The sequence below is a fragment of the Podarcis gaigeae genome (assembly GCF_964106915.1).
Source record: "Podarcis gaigeae genome assembly, chromosome: 12".
Taxonomy (NCBI): Eukaryota; Metazoa; Chordata; class Lepidosauria; order Squamata; family Lacertidae; genus Podarcis; species Podarcis gaigeae.
Window position 1 is genome coordinate 14712486 of NC_139688.1, and position 17527 is coordinate 14730012.

Here is a 17527-nt window from a genome sequence, read left to right on the forward strand (position 1 = left end):
GCGTGCTCTGTCCGTGGGGTCACGAAGAGTCGGACACAACTAAACAACAACAAGGGGGTAAGGAGGAATTTTTTAAAAACCAGTTCTTGCTGCACTGATTTTCCAGCTTACAGTAAGTCCCTTCTTCGGAGCTTCTCTTAGTTGCAGAAGAAAGAACACGAAGCTCTTAAGCCTGCAAATCACCCCCCTTTGTAGGAGCTTGGGGATGGAATTTGGATTGGATCCAAGGGAGTAGGAGACCTTCAGAAAGCAGAGGGTGGTGGAGCTGGAGGAGTGAAAATCATGGACTGGGATAGTTACCGATACGAATGGGGGTAGGATAAGAGGAGGGCAAAAGTCCATGGAAGGCTTTGAAAGTCAGGATGAGGAGCTTATGCTGAACCTAGAAGAAAATGGGAAGCCAGAGCTAAGCTTAAGTAAAGTGTCATTTGATCAACACGTGAATAGTTTTGGCAGCAGTCTGTGGGATTGATATGAAGGGACCGTGGTGAGAGAATGGCAAACCAGGGAGGAGACGGTGGCAGTAGTCTAGGCAAGTGGCCATGTGGATAGAGAAAAGAGACAATTTTGTTGCAATGCTATTGAATATGGCTGGGTGGTGAACGGAATATGGGAGACACAGGAGACAGAGGAGTCAAAGGTTATGCTGAACATCAGAGATAGAAGGACTGTGAAAGTTACCGCAGTAACAGGGAGGGAAAATCTGGTACTGGAGCTCCCTCTCTGAGATAGAAGCAATCTCTTTCTGCCCTTGGAGGGGGAAATTCCATGTTTCCTATGGTCTCTGGGATGGTGGTTGCTTGGTAAGGCCACAGCTTTTATTAACACATGCAGTACAGTGTGACATGTGTCACTCAAGGGAATATATATCACATCCCCATCCCCCTTACTGGAAATCTCTGAATGTTTGCATTCTGCTTCCTTGGAAAAAATATATTGCTTAGCCTCCTCAGATCCCCTAATTATTGCAATATGTATATCCATATATGTGCAGATATATTTAAGAAAGCTTTTCCTGTTTGTAATTAAAAAGGAACGAAAATGGGAAAAAGCTTCAGTAGGTCTGCAGGCAGCTGCTATCCACATATACACGGTGTTCAAATGTTCCCTGTGTCTACATGCATGGCTCTGACAGAACAAAATGAGAAAGACCAGAAGTGAGCTAATAATAGTTGTCAAAACCCACAGGAGGAAACATGCCTTTGCAGAGATATATTAAGCAAAGAGTAATAGGGGCACACACATAATATGACATCTTCATTTATCATAACTTTCTAGATGGGGCTTCGAAAGCTTTCTTGGAATCATTCTACACCCCTCACAAAATAAGATCAGATTCTGAAGTGGCAGGGACAGAAATGCCCTCCCCCTTAAACTTATGCATGGGGGGACAGGGTAAACTAGAATTTCAGTGGGAGAGTTAGGCTAAATATTTCCGCCCGGTGAGCAAGCGTTCTCCTTGCAAGTCAGTTTTCTGTGGGGTGGACATTTTTAAATAATTCAATCTTCTGCCTGCAGTTTGATGTGGCGCAGTTTCAAATCCTACAGTCTCCTTCTGTCTAATGTGCAGTGCAAATCTAGACACTAAAAGACATGGGTCACTTCTGAATCCCTATTTCTAATCTATTGCCTGGGGCTGGAATCCACCCATCACAGCACAGTTTTCAGAGGCCAGAGCATGCATAGCTGTCAAGTGTCCCCTTATTTGAAGGGACAGTCCCTTATTCCAGCGCCATGTCCCGCTGCTGTCCCTTATTGATGGATGTCCCTTAAATGTCCCTTAAATGATGTCCCTTAAATTTCAAAGGAAGCAGCTCCTCTCCCTCCCTCCCTGCCGGCCAAGGAGGAGGGAGGCTCCAACTGTGTTGCTTGGCTGTGTTGCTCACCCAATAAGAAGTCTATGAATGACTGGGGGGTGGAGCTTGCATGCCTTGTGTGTGGCTAGTTAATACAAGCTGAGGGGGGTTTTGAATGCTGGACGCCATTTTGTTGCACGTGCTGCTGCAAACTTTGCAGTGCAAAGCCAGGCCAGGGAGCCATCTTAAGTTGAGGCTGCATAGGCCTTATGGTGCATGTGATTCAGATTCTATTCAGTTGAACCTCTGGTTACAAAGTTGGTCGGACAGTGTTCTCGAAGCTACCCAGCATGAGTTTGACCAGACTGCAGGAGGACAGGAAGACTGGAGTGCCTGGAACAGGTGAGGCTGCAGGTCCCTTATTTTGGCTGCTGGTCCCTTTTTTTCAAGGCTGCTGGTCCCTTATTTTCAAATCTGTAAGTTGACAGCTATGGAGCATGTGCAATTTCACTGTAGACGGAAACAGCAAGACCATGGAGGAGGATGCGTTAGGCACATGGCTTCAGCTATGTGAGGGGTGGTGAGAGGGGTTTGTGGTTCTGAAGAGCCCACTTCCACCTAACCAGCTTAACTGGTTTATCCCGTGACCAAAACCAAGGCCAAGGAGAACAACTATAAATTGCTTTGGGGTGCCTCATGGGAATCAATAACAACAACAACAACAACCTCAGTGATCAGTATGTTTCCTCAGAAATAGGCCGGAAGGTTTTCACCCACATTTCTTTAGAAAATAACTACAGCATTGTGAAAAATGTCAACATGAACGACTTGTAATTTCCGCTGCAATAATTTTTTGGGGGTGGTGGTGGTAGAGATTGCCAGCATGGCCACAAAATGCTAGAGCAGGACCAGCATCACAGAAATGTTTCCCAGTCATCCCACCGTAAAGGTGACTTCTATGTAATATTTACACCACAGGCCTCATCTTCAAGTAAATCCCTTGCACAGGGACACAGGCCCTCAAGGTTCCCAAACAACCTGCAATTCAGAGTCCGTTTCTACACCTTTCCCCTCCTCTAGGTTCTACCTCTAGAGATGCATGAGGTAATGTGGCACGGGGTGGGGTGGGTTTAGCTAACTTCCTCTCCCATTAACCCAGTTAATGCCCCCTAAAGCTGCTATTTGCTCCACAGGGCAAAACAAACAAGCCTCACAGGTGCCTGCATGTTTTGTTCTGTAGGGACAAATAGCAGCTATGGGGGGTGATTTTGATGGGGGAAAGAGTGCAAGATTTAATTTTACTTCCACAGCACCATTTTTTTTTTTAAAAAATGGATGATTTCTCAAACAAGGCCTAGTATGGTCCTGAAAATGATCCAAAAATTGATTGAGTGCATACTGTAGGAAACAAGATTGTATGAGGTAGAGTTTATCATTTGGTTTTAAAGGCTTTCTGCAGTTAGTCAGCAGTGTCACAGGAGGAAAAAGTCAACAAATACGGAAAACACAAGATTTATTTGATGATAAAGCATATTTGATTCAGTACATATGCAGAATTAGAATTTCTAGAACATTCGACCAATGTTCCAGCATCTCCGCTGGGTCCATACTGCCTTCTAAAATCAACTCTAGGTGCTGGTTTTGACCCATAAAGGCCAATTGGTTTGGGCCACTACAATTAAGATGGATCTATGCAGTCTTCCAGGAGCAGTGTTTTATGTTGCACTTTCTAAAACTGACCTGGATGGTGTTCCATCTCTAACATTTAGTTTGATTGTGTTTTCCTTTAATTAACACAAATAGGCAGCATAAAATTTCAATAGTTCTCCAGTACATTCGATTCCGAGTCATAGAATTGTTTGACTTACCGCGCTGTCTTCGTCAACTTCTTTGTATCCACAAGCAAAGAAGAAATCTGGAAATATATCTGTCCAACCGTTACTTGTACAATTTTTGCTGATATTTCCTAAACAAAAGGGGGGAAAGTGTAGCAATCAGGAGTGGAATTCTAATTCACTAAACAGGTTGTCCCTCACAGGTGACTTGAGGCTCCTGCTGCCAATCTACTATAACATATAGTAATGTACACACCATCACTAGCCTCCACCAACAGAGAGGAGTGTTGTGGTGGTGTTTGCCCAGTCACAATGGAGGCCTAGTTTCACTCTGGCAGGTGGGAAGCTACCACCAGTGGTAACCAGCAGCAAGCTCCCTAAACTGGCCATTTCCCACTTCCCAAGCCAGTGGAGGTGACAGGACTTTAGATTCAGTGCTGAGTCTGCCCTGTTGCTTCCAGCCAGGGGTCAAGATTGCCCTGAGTATCTTGACGCTGAAGTCAAGAGAACCCATGTGTCTATATTTGGCCAAAGTCAGAGCACTTACTTCAGATAACCTAACTTGTGTCTCATCATCCCAAAATAAAACAAAAGCATCCATGGTATTGCCACGACTAGAAAAATGACCAAATACTTCCCCCAGGTATGGGTGTGTTCTTCATCAGCAACAGATCAGGAGGCTCCGTGCGACATTTAAAAATCACTTGGCAGAGGTTCTATTAGCGTCCAGCTTTTGAGAAGACTAATTTGCGGCTATAAATGTGTTAGATGGGGACGTAATTTGAATAAAATTATCTTCATAAAAAGCCTTTCATTACCCTACACTATTATTTAAGGTGATATTGAATGATCTATGGCAGGGTTATTAAAGCCTTCAGATCCTGCAGTGATGAATAACTAGCTGGAGAGATGAATATTCTTCTGACACACAGCAATTCCCAATTTCGCTTATAATGTGTTTCTAAAAGCCTTGTCCCAATTATGAGAAGAGGAGCAGAGATGAGAGAAAGTTCTAGAAGGAACAACAAACTGGAGGGCTTTCCTATTGTCCCAGAACTTCGCAGGAAACTCTTCTGAACGCTAATTCTGCTTAAATAAATCTACATATCCAGAATGACTAGAGTCATAACCCTGAAATAATCAGACCAGCGTGTTGGATTGGGAACACCTGCCCTTGAATCCATCCCATAAGTAAGGTGGGAACACGGAAACACAGAACGTAGAAAGATGCCTTATACTGAGTTAGATTACTGGTCTACATAGCAAAATATTGTCTACACCAGGGGTCAGCAAACTTTTTCAGCAGGGGGCTGGCCCACTGTCCCTCAGACCTTGTGGGGGGCTGGACTATATTTTTTGGGGGGAAATGAACAAATTCCTATGCCCCACAAATAACCCGAGATGCATTTTAAATAAAAGCACACATTCTACTTATGTAAAAACACTAGGCAGGCCCCACAAATAACCCAAAGATGCATTTTAAATAAAAAGGCACATTCTACTCATGTAAAAACACGCTGATTCCCGGACCGTCCGTGGGCCGGATTTTGAAGGCGATTGGGCCGGATCCGGCCCCCAGGGCTTAGTTTGCCTACCCATGGTCTACACTGACTAGCAGAGGCTGTCCAGGATTTCAGATGGGGAACACAACCAATCCTATCTAGAGATGCTGGGGACTGAACATGGGACCTTCTACACGCAAGCCACATGCTATACCATTAAGCGAAGGACACAAACGTGGTCCATCCTCTGCTGATGCTGAATGTACACTTCTAAAAAAGGTCCTGCACAATATTTCAGATCTTATCTAAAATATTGAGCAAAATAGGTCAGCATATGTTGGGTTTCACACACTGTTCAAATGCTATGCCCCATGCGTAGGGGTCCAATGATGCTGGAGAGGGGGCATGTGTTGGCCTAGGGTTCTCCTAAGGCATTCTCTTGTTTCTTGCCAGGTGTATAAGATAGATCCAGGGACAGATATGGTCCAATGTGGCCCATAACCCACATAAAGGCAGGCCTCTATAACAGTCGACATCCACCAGTCATCAGGGTCACTCTGAAGATATTTTTCTGCCTGTGGCCTAAGACAAGATGGTGCCTTTTCCCATTCCATGTACAAAAGCCAACTAGACTGGCAGCCGAATCTCACTGCAGGGCAGCATAGGGGGTGCAGTGCAGACCACACAGTTATTTCCACTTTCCACCTCTCAGCAACTGCAGCCTGAGGCAGCCGTGTCACTCTGTCCAATGATAGGGCTGGCCCCACAAGTCATGAGTTGTGAGGCCTACCAGGTGCATAATCAAGCTCCACCCTTCTGCCCTGTGTTTACTGTTCTGGACAGGCTGCAAAACCCAGAGTCCCATGGAACACCATATACAGCTGGTGGACTGCGTTTTGGTTTGGTGGGTCACAGACCCTGCCGACCTGATATCCATGACATACATTCATAGAAATTGCTCAGCACTATGGCCTTGATGCAAACCTGAATATAATCACTTGCATGTTTTCAAGATTATAGACATGCAGTAAGCCTTTGTAAGTGTACACATCTTGAGATACAGGTATTAAAACAACAACGACAATGACAACAACAATCCTTTCTGTATGTAAGTTGCCCATCACCAAATTAAAAATGAACTCTTCGTAGGAAAAATTATTTCTTAATTTCTGGCTGTTGTTACCTGCACATGAGAACCCTTTAAAAAACACACACATACCTCAATATGGTTTCCATTATATAAAAGATATATTACCTGATTTGCTGAAAAAATTGCTGAAGACTTTTGGACATGGTACTGTCACAGTTTCTCCAATTTCTGCAGGGTGCCAGCAGGTAATGTTATCCCAGATCCCAACACACCCTGGAAAAAAGCAAGCAGAAAGCATCTCATCTGGAGCTCCTTGAGTGAATCCCTCCTCCCACTGTGTTCTTCCCTCTTCCACAATTACAGTGGTACCTCGGGTTACATACGCTTCAGGTTACATACGCTTCAGGTTACAGACTCCACTAACCCAGAAATAGTGCCTTGGGTTAAGAACTTTGCTTCAGGATGAGAACAGAAATCGTGCCATGGCGGCGCAGCAGCAGCGGGAGGCCCCATTAGCTAAAGTGGTGCTTCAGGTTAAGAACAGTTTCAGGTTAAGAACGGACCTCTGGAACGAATTAAGTACTTAACCCGAGCTACCACTGTACTTCTAAGGAAGCGCCTGTGTTTTTGGTTATTATGAAATATTAAAAAAAACCCCAACATCTGAAAATGTAGCAGGTTTTATATCGTTAGCTCTTTGCCATCAGGAACCGTCTTCCTGTACTTTGCAAAGGATGAGGTACACTGATGGATCTCTGCAGGTAATAGGAATAAGTCATGTCTGGACAGGGCAGGCCTCCCATTGAGGTGGTGGATGTTGTGGAGTGGGAAATGGCGACAAGCTCTCAAGAGTCTGAGTGTACCACATGGCGTGCCCTACACCTCCCTAAGCCAGCCTGCTGTGGAGGATATTGCCACACTGCCAGGGGTGAGCTAAAAGTCAGCTGCCAACACCATTAGTTTCTGTATGTGGAACAGGAGGGTGCCATCCTTCCCCTCACAAAATACACACAGTTCTGCCTGTGACTGCCTATCAATTATTTTACATTTCGAATGGAAAAATAATACCCCTGGCCTCTTGGGTACCTAAAATGGATGCTGGCAATCCAACACAGATTTGCAGACTCAATAAGAAACAAATATTGGTTGACTTATCTCCCATAGGATTTTCTGTATCAGCAACTCAAGCAAGATTTGATCCACTCCTGTGTACCCTAATTAAGCAGAGACTGTGTTAACAACCTATTTCCCTCGCAGAATGTGTTTGTTTACAAAGATTACTGTGCGAGCAATGTTATTATGATGTAATTAATGCAATTGCCCTCATCTGTTTCCTGATTTAAAGAATTATACTATAAAAGCAGCAAGGCTTAATGAACAATTTCAACTCATAAATCTTAGTAACAAATCTTTTGGAACCTTATTAAAATGGGCTTTCTAAGGGGAAAATGTTACCAATGAATCATGCAGAAATAGAGCTGATTCATGTCTCCCTAAGTAATCGTACGCCATGTTTGTGGAGAACTTCACTTTTTAATGCATACTTCCTCCTAATGTATGCATTTTTGCATGCATTGTTTAGCTGGAGACCTGCACTTCAAAATTCGGAGAACTGCAAATTTCAAAGGATAGCCTAATTGTGTTTTTGGTTCAAGAAGTGTGGATTGACTTGCTTCTCATTAAAATGCAAACAAAATCAAATTTCTGCCCCATTCCTGGTCAGGTCAACCATGGTCCTGGAAATTTCAGCTGCTTCCAGATCAGGTGTCCTTTGGCTATTTTTCCAGATACCTAGTCACACCTGCTTTGCTTTCTCCACCTGACCCTGCTCTACTCAACTGACCATAGCTGTCAACTTACAGATTTGAAAATAAGGGACCAGCAGCCTCGAAAATAAGGGATCAGCAGCCAAAATAAGGGATTTTAGTCAACCAGCTCCTTTCCTTTCCCCTATGTCGGACGTGTACAGCACTGTGATACGACAACGGAAACAGGCGAGGGGAATGGTCATTAAAAGAAAAAAAGGGTGCACAAGGATTCGACTGCCATCGGCTCGGGCAGGTTGGCTACAGGATCGTTACCAGGTCCCGACAAGAGGTGACAATGCCCCAGAGAAAAACAGCGCAGCAGGTAATCTAAAAGGATCCCCCTCCCCCTAGATCAGGTACGTCCAACTCCCAAGAGACCTGTTGCGCATGCCTGCAGTGGCAGAGCTTCATGCTGCGGCACAGGGGGTGGGCTGGCGTGCGTCCTGGGGGCAGGGAGCCCAGCGGGGGGGGGCAGCCGCGATTGCACCCTGCCAGGATCGCGCTGCCGGGGGCTGGGCGCTCCCCCACCCTCCTCTTCCTCCGCCAGTGCATGCCTGCCCTAGATCCTACACCGAGCAAGACCCTGCATATCTAGCTGTGCATGCCAAAGTCGTAAGGGATGCCTCGGGCGGCTGTAGCAGCGATAGTTCTCTCCCTGCTGGCTCTTTAAAGAAGGGGGTGAGCCCTGTCGTCTGACAGGATGGGCCGGACGCGGTTACCTCCACCTGCTTAGAGCTCCCCAAGTCTTGCTGGAGTCCAGGGAGGGGGGGGCTAGCTAGCCGCTTTTCATTTGGGGAAGGAAGCCCCCAGATGGCACCATAGTCGCGCCCCGTAGGCGGATTGCCCCCGAGTGCACATTATCTTTGCAGCTCCTGGTGCGCCCTAGGAGTTATGGGCTGTTGGGTGTGTTGAGTGGCGGGCGCTGTGACTCTCCAACAAGCTGACATTCTCCCCTGAAGGCGCGCTCCTCCCTTAACTCCCGAGATAGATGGATGCTCACCTGCCGCGATGTAAGCAGACCCTTGTGGGGATGGGTCTTATCCCTGCGAGTGGGGGTGGCTGGGAGGTGGGGGTAGTAGCCCTTTTCTCCCAGGCAGCATTGAAACCCAGGAAATTTAAGGGACATCATCAATCCAGGACAGCACTGGGACACGGCACTGGGATAAGGGAGTTTCCCGCCAAATAAGGGACGGTTGACAGCTATGCAACTGACCCTCTCCTAGATTCTGACACTACTTGGCTTCCTCACAATCATTTCTTGCCCCTTCACTGCTATGGAACAGACTTTCCTCTAGCCTTGAATGTGTGTACCTTGTGTGTACTTTCACCTGCTAGTTTGATTATTTTAACAGAGGCAACGGGGATTAAAAGAACACTGAACCACACCAACAATTGTCGGGAAGACAAAAAGAAGACTGCTTCACATCACAGCACCACCTGTCTGTGGCCAAGCAAACTGTAGCGTGACAACACTCTTCCATATATTAAGCATATAAGGCAAACCAAAGCACCACTTATTCTCCATCACTTCTAAAAAAACTGCTTTAGTTTGCTTCTGGCATATTATTCCAATGATTGATTTTGCTTTGGGAAAATTATTATTTACTGCCAAGTGCCACAATAAATAAGCACTGGGTTACTAAAAGGCAGCAATACTAACAAGACTGAATTATTTTTACTTTGCCATCAAAATGCATTAGGATCTAACGACTTGGGTATAATCAGAAACGTTTAGAATTCCAAGTGAAAGAGCCCCAAAAATATTGTGATGAGAAAACTTAATTCTGGCATAGGAATAAATCATGCACATCAAAGAGATCTCGTTATCTACCACATTTACAAACTTTATTATGCAAAGGAGAATTCTAGTCATAGGGCTGCTCCTCTTTCCCTTATCACTTTCACAGGAGGGGAAAGCTGAAGAAAAATGGCAACCATAAAACTGATATGGCTCTATCCCTCATCAATTTCATGGTAGATGAAAGACAGTGAAGTAAATGTAGGTACTGAATAAAAAGATGGGTTTTAAGTATCCAGCTCTATTCTACTTAGAGTAGACCCATTGAAATTAATGCACTTGTTAGTCAAAAGCATTAATTTCAGTGGTAGGACTCTGAGTATGGCTAGCACAAGATACAACCCAGGAACCCTACTCAGCTACCCCAACCCACCACAATTGCCACCATGGGGGTGAGCCCATTGGCCCTGTGCCTTCCCAAACATTTCGACCCCTGTTCCTGCACCTCTCTAGGCACTGGGGGCTGAATGTCTATATTGGGGAGACTGCTGCCCTCGAGTAAGCTCCCTGCATGAAGTTGAACCACAGAAATCCTACATGTAAGCAGAGAAGGCTCCCTGCAGCAAACACCCAGCCTCCAACATGTGATGGCTGCAGGAATGTCATCAACACCAGGTACCACTTTGTCACTACAGATCACACTCCCAACTCCTCCACTTGATGCAGGTGGAACAAGCCTGCATTCAAAGCCACAAGTGCACTGCCATCCTATGTAATTCACACGCAAGGATTCAGGACTGGTAGCCTGGTAAAACTGGGAAAGGTGTATGGTGCTTACAGAGAGTCCAGCCTAGCAGAAGCACCTTCCTCTAATCCAGGGGTCAGCAAACTTTTTCAGCAGGGGGCCGGTCCACTGTCCCTCAGACCTTGGGGGGTGGGCGGATTATATTTTGAGGGGGGAAATGAATTCCTATGCCCCACAAATAACCCAGAGATGCACTTTAAATAAAAGCACACATTCTACTCATGTAAAAACACCAGGCAGGCTCCACAAATAACTCAGAGATGAATTTTAAATAAAAGGACACATGCTACTCATGTAAAAACACGCTGAATCCTAGACCATCCGTGGGCCGGATTTAGAAGGCGATTGGGCCAGATCTGGCCCCTGGGCCTTACCCATGCTCTAATCTGAACGTCCCCTGTGGATGAAATGAGGGTGACATTTGTTTAAGGATGGTCTATCTGCACTTCGCTCTTCCTTGCGCATGGTCCAAATACATTTTATCTTGATGAAGTGTGTTGTCTCTGATTTTTGTGTGTGCACTGCGTTTCCAAGAATCCAACCCTACACTTCATAGAACTGCTGAAAAAATGTTCTTGGCTACGTGGATGTTCATTTCCTAAAAACATAAAGTGGAGTCTGTAGACACTCTACTATCCGACAAGATACTAAATTACTAAGAGGCTCTTGAATGGTCTCAGCCAGGCAAGATAAATCTCTTTTCTCTGTTGCTGGATGGCCTGGAGCGACGACGGATGGGATCAAAGGAGGAACAACTTGACAAAATGGAGAAGTGTTACTGGATCTGCAAGATGAGTGGGAGCAGGAAGGTGAAGGTGAAGGTGTGGCCTAAATTATAAATCAAACTGAAACAGTAAAGCTAACTTTTCCTAACCCTGTGCATATACCATAAAGCACTGACCCAAAAGCTGTAGTCCAGAGCACAGAAGATATGGTTTCCTAGGTGTCACAAAGCAACAGGTAAGAAAGACAAAGGGAAATAAAAGCAAACAGCAAAACGCAGGAGGGGTGAACCAATCAGGAGGCTTAAAGCCTAGAACATTCTAGTCTTTTGGTGTGGGTGGCTTTTCCCACACAGCTGAAACAAGTTCCTCAGCCTAGATAGCGCAGAGGCCTCAATTTAACGACATCATCTCAATTACTGGGATACAGTTTTCTTCCAAAAGGCTAGCATTTTACCCAGAGACCTATGCAGAAGAACCATTTTCTTGACAATGTTGTCATATTAAAAAACAACCACCCCCTATTTCCACCATAAGTAGTGGTCATGCAGGACAATGCCCAAGTACTAGAGGATGGTGGGTATCACTAATAAAGATTTTTTTAAAAAACACAAACCCATAAAACTAGATTTGCTATTGTGTTTATTTAAATCCAAATTATACAAGCCTCTTGCGCATTAATGATTTATGCAAAAAAAAAAAAGTGTAAGGCCTACAATGGAAGAATCAAGTATCGCAAATCGTTACTTTGATGGAGCGGATTGCATCTTAAAGAAACAGCAATTATAATGAAATAGCAGTTATGGATTGGAAACCAGTCTGACTTTATGTTAATTATTTTTGGGTTTCAATCTATTAATTATAACTACCTGAGTTAAATACAAGTTAATGATTTGCAATCACCTTAATTAGGTTATTTTGTGAAACTGCTCCCCAATCGCAGGATTGATTGAATAATTTAAAATGCTATATTGTGTGTGTGTGTGTGTGTGTGTGTGTGTGTTTGTGTGAGTGTTGTCCATAGCTGCTTTTCAATCAAATTTTCTGAAGTGGTAATCTATTATCTCTATGTTTGTTTGTTTTTTAAAGGGGTCCCTCACACTGATGCAATGATTTCCTTTGAGCATATGCAACCTTGCATAACCTGTTTGGAAACATCTCCAAGCTTCTTGCCCTGTGACATGAGCTGGTAATGGTTCAAAAAATATATTCCCATGGTAAGGGTAAATCTCTACTTCTCTAGATCACTTGCCAGCAAGATCTTCCCCCTTTATGGCTGCACTTTTCATTTGACTTCCAGTTTTAAGATCACTTTTTAATGTTGGCATTGCAGTGAACATTATCTGGTTCTCATAATGAAAAGTAGATAGTCTACCAGCCAGCTTGGCCATTCCCCCCAATCTGTATGCTCCTGCTCAGACTGTAAACAACTTTATTAAAACATGTCTGTAAGCCACTTTAGACTATGCAAAACTTATTGGAGGCTTATACCTGAAGGAGCGTCTCCATCCCCATTGTTCTGCCCGGACGCTGAGGTCCAGCGCCAAGGGCCTTCTGGCGGGTCCCTCACTGCGATAAGCAAAGCCACAGGGAACCAGGCAGAGGGCCTTCTCAGTAGTGGCTCCCACCCTGTGGAACACCCTCCCACCAGATGTCAAAGAGAAAAACAACTACCTGACATTTAGAAGACATCTGAACGCAGCCCTGTCAGTAGTGGCTCCCACCCTGTGGAACGCCCTCCCACCAGATGTCAAAGAGAAAAACAACTACCTGACATTTAGAAGACATCTGAAGGCAGCCCTGTTTTTAATGTGTGACATTAAATCTTTTTAATGTGTGACATTTAATCTTTGTTGGAAGCCGCCCAGAGTGGCTGGCAAAACCCAGCCAGATGGGTGGGGTACAAATAAATTATTATTATTATTATTATTATTATTATTATTATTATTATTACTATTATTATTATTGGGAAAGGGCGTATAGAAATGTTCCTATGGGGTTTCTTCCGAGTAAACATGCATAGGATCGTGCTGCGTATCTCACCCCATACTATCCCATACTGATCTTGTTATCTTTGTAACCTGCATCCAATACGAGCGAAGCCAAACTGTCAATAAACCTATTTGACATGACTCCGGCCCACCCACTAATGTCCAGCCTGAAAGAAAATGCTTGAAACAGACTTCCAGGATTGTACAAAGTAATGGTAGACTTTTGCCCCTCGCTATCTCACAGCGACATGCGCACGTCATTTGTGCTTGCCACGCAATGTGTGCAACCCGTGCCCATCTCACGCCGGCACATCATGTGGCGTGAACATGTGATGTGAGAACATTGTGCGGTGCTGGCCCCCTCAATCACGGGGGCAAGCAAGCTTGCCCGCCACCATAACAGTGGAATAGGGATGTGCAGGTATATTGTGAGCTCTACCATAGGTCTTTGTGGAGGTGATGCATTTGTAATTTCATGTGTTCCGGTCTTCAACCATGTACAGGCTTGGAGTACACAAGCGGCAGCCATAATCCACAGGACTCCTGCCGTACTTTCGGTTCATAACTGTTTCAACAGGCAGCATGGCAAGGTTTGGTTCTGTGCCCCATGGTGCTCCCTGCGCCACCGACAAGGGTCCCTTATCTCTGTGTGAGGTGGTGGTGAGGTCAGCAGCAGTGCAGCCAATCCAGTGCTCCAATTGGAGCATTTGCACCTTGTTCAAACTCCACCGCCACACTGATGCACCACTCCTCTCTCTCTTGGTAAGCCACAGTGACACAGACAATGGGAGGTCAAATAAGCTTCCCCAACCTGCTAACTGGATCCAACTGAGCTGGAAGAAACTGAGCTATTTTCCAAGTTTGTGGAGGATATAGTTCAGGTGGGGTTTTTTTGTCCATTTCTGATCCTAACCAGGGACAATCAGTCCATTACCATCTGGGGTAACTTCACATTTTAGGTGTTGCTAGCAAAGCTATGTGGGCAGAACCCCTATTTGTTTGATTTACGGCACGTATTCTGGCCTCTCAAAGAGGATTCAGTCCACGTACAGGACTCCAGACCAGGCTTTCTTTTCCCTCCAGCTGATTTTAGGCCAAAGGCAGCATTAGAAACCTGACACACAAGAATCCCAAAAAGACAATCAATTCTTATTTTTTTAATTTATATTTTAAAGAAGTCTGGCAGCGCTGGTAATTATGCACATACTGAAAAATGAGTAACTTTCTGGCTCGACTGGATGCGGAATTCATACCAGTGGCAAAGGACAGCCGAATAAATTACTTCTTTTGCTCCAGTGCGATGTTTTTGGGTCTGTTCCAGAGATGAAGGGCAAAGGTCCATCTTTCCCTCACTTGTGGAAAATATCTGAAAGATGTTGATAGGAAGGTTGCTTTTCTTCGTGTACACACAGACTACTGATGAACGTTCCCCTGCTGGAGCTAGAGAGGGAGCTTGTCATGATAGGCTAATGGAAGGCTCCAAGGTGTAAGTCCGGAATCACAACAATTAGGCTTTGGCATCCTTTCTCCTCTATCATCAGCGCTCTTTGCATTGTGAACTCTGAGCTTCAACCTGCACTATCTAGGCAAATGTGCATGCACGGATTGCCACGGACCCAGAAGTGGAACAAAAAGAGGCAAAAACAGCCCTAAAAGAGCGTAAAAATGGCACAAAAATAGTGTCTAGCAATCCCACAAGCCTTTGCAAGTGCAACCCCAGGAGTCTTTGCACCAACCTTTGAGGCTTGTGGAGAGTTTGAGCAAGGAGGTTTGGAGGGAGTGATTGTGGTGGATTTCTGTTTTTTTAAGGGTTTCCAGAGGTGTAGAGGGTGTTTGCAGGCTTTCTCAATAGTGTCCCCCATATACATGATTCTACTTAAATGTGCGGTGCCCGAGAATGTACCCCTCCCTGCTAAATGGGGAGTTGCCTATATTTGAATGGACTTTGAATGCATTTCAACTTTTATACAGTGGTACCTCTGGTTGCAAACAGGATCCGTTCCGGAGGTCTGGCCGGATCCTGAGGTTTTTGCAACCTAAGGATCACTGTTATACACATGTGTGCGGGGTGGTAGATCGCTTCTGCACATGCGCGTGAAGTGAAACACTTCAGGGTTTGCTGCTTTCGCAACCTGAAGTTTACGTTACCCGAGCGTGATGTAACCCGAGGTGCTACTGTACAGTCGTACCATGGTTTGCATACCTCTTGGTTTGCATACATTTTGGATTACAAACACGTCAAACCTGGAAGTGCGTGTCCCGGTTTGCAACCTTTTTTTGGATTGCAACCCTTTTTTTTTTTATTACGAACAATTTGGGGGGGGGGGAGGCCCCATTGGCGAAAGTGCGTCTTGGGTTACAACCTGTTTTGGTTTACAAAAAGACCTCTGTAATGGATTATGGTTGTAAACCAAGGTACCACTGTATTTTAAAATGACTGTTACCTCTCATCAATCTGCTGCAAACCTGGGAAATGAGAACCAAGGAAATGAATTTTTAAAGTAAGCATTGACTAAGATTTTTTGCACACAGGCGCACACACGGTAAAATCTCTCCACACTTTCCAGCTTATAATTCTAAGAGTTTTATAGATACTTCATATTACTGCTGCGTGTGAAAAGAAAAACTTAACCCAAAATTAGTTCCAGTGAACCTGGTAATAAAAAGATGCAACTATAAAACGTCACGAGGGCAACAGGAATCATTAATATGCAGCTTAGGGCTATCAAAAGAATGTGGACAATCGTTTCAGGCTTGATTTGTGTGTCTTTTGGCAATTAGCCTTGTTATTATTATGGAAGGAACTGGAAAGAGAAAAAGAAATATCCCAAAGTGATTTATTACCATGGAAAAATATGTTTTTGCTATTAGAAACACATACAGGACAAAAATATTGGACTCAGCTCGAATGCTGACAACACTAAATATAGAAACTTACTTTTTGACATCCTTATAATTTCTATATTTAAAAAGCCCCACACTTTAGGCTTTTTTATATACTGGAGCTAACATTCTATGCGCAACAATCTGAGAATTAGCCTTCACTTATGATTGAACAGGCAGAGGGTTGTGTTGTGAGTTTCTGTTGACATATTAACAAATTAACCAATGTGAGTCACATGCCACTTGCAGACCATTTATCAGTAGCAAAACCAGCTCAGCACTTCTTCTACATGGTCTATAGTGAAGACCCCGCTGGAAACCCAAGCCGGAGCATCCCAAACAGCCTTCTGAAATTACTATATTTAGACAGCTGTGTTGTGTTGCTTCTTGAATCACTTTAGGGGAAAAAATAGGGGTAGCTTTGGGGAGGTACAAACTTGCCTGAAAGCTCTGTCTAATGTGGGGGTTATATTGGTTCCATCAAGATATAAGCACATGTATATTAACGGGCAGCTTCCCTTTAAGCAACATTCATACCCAGTGCCTTTTTTCTATTAAAAAAAATGTTTAGGGGGTACTCTCATTTTGATTCAAGAAAAATAAATACAGTAAATGGAAATCAGCCCTGAGTGCTCACTGGAAGGACAGATCATGAAGCTGAGGCTCCAATACTTTGGCCACCTCATGAGAAGAGAAGACTCCCTGGAAAAAACCCTGATGTTGGGAAAGATGGAGGGCACAAGGAGAAGGGGACGACAGAGGACGAGATGGTTGGACAGTGTTCTCGAAGCTAGAAACATGAGTCTGACCAAACTGCGGGAGGCAGTGGAAGACAGGAGTGCCTGGCGTGCTCTGGTCCAGGGGGTCACGAAGAGTCGGACATGACTAAACAACTAAACAACAACAAAATGGACAAAAGTACAAAGATTCACAAAATGTTTAGGGGTATGCGTCCCTCTGCATCCCCCCAGAAAAAGCACTGTTCATACCAAACTCCCCAGATGGCTTTTAAAACAGCCAGCAGGGAAGTCCTATCTTAGCTGGAAGCCTGGCTGGTAGAACTTAGGAATCAAGGATGGGGAACCAGCTGTTGTTGGAATCCAAGTCCCAAGTCAAAATGGCTGGTGCTCAGGGACAACGGCAGCTGTAGTCCAACAGGTTCCCCGTCCCTGCTATAACTGCTGTTCCACTAGGAAAGAGGAGATGCAATGGCAGGAAAGCACCTGTACTCTGGAGGACACCAGAATGCTGGCAGAGAACTTCACCGGCATGGAAAACTCTACCTGCTGTGGGTGTTTTGCAAGTAAAGGTAAATGGACCCCTGACCATTAGGTCCAGTTGTGACCGACTCTGGGGT

General features: G+C 44.7%; 1 protein-coding gene across 1 annotated transcript in view; it reads right to left on the reverse strand.

Annotated features, from left to right (window-relative positions):
• The window catches only part of VIPR2 (vasoactive intestinal peptide receptor 2), a 55896-nt gene that overhangs the window by 25385 nt on the left and 12984 nt on the right, over nt 1–17527 (reverse strand). Inside the window, exons 3-4 of the mRNA XM_083705062.1 lie at nt 6389–6496; nt 3665–3762 (exon numbers count right to left, since the gene is read on the reverse strand). Of these exons, the coding sequence (XP_083561188.1) occupies nt 3665–3762; nt 6389–6496 (206 nt within the window). The remainder of the gene's footprint in view (nt 1–3664; nt 3763–6388; nt 6497–17527) is intronic.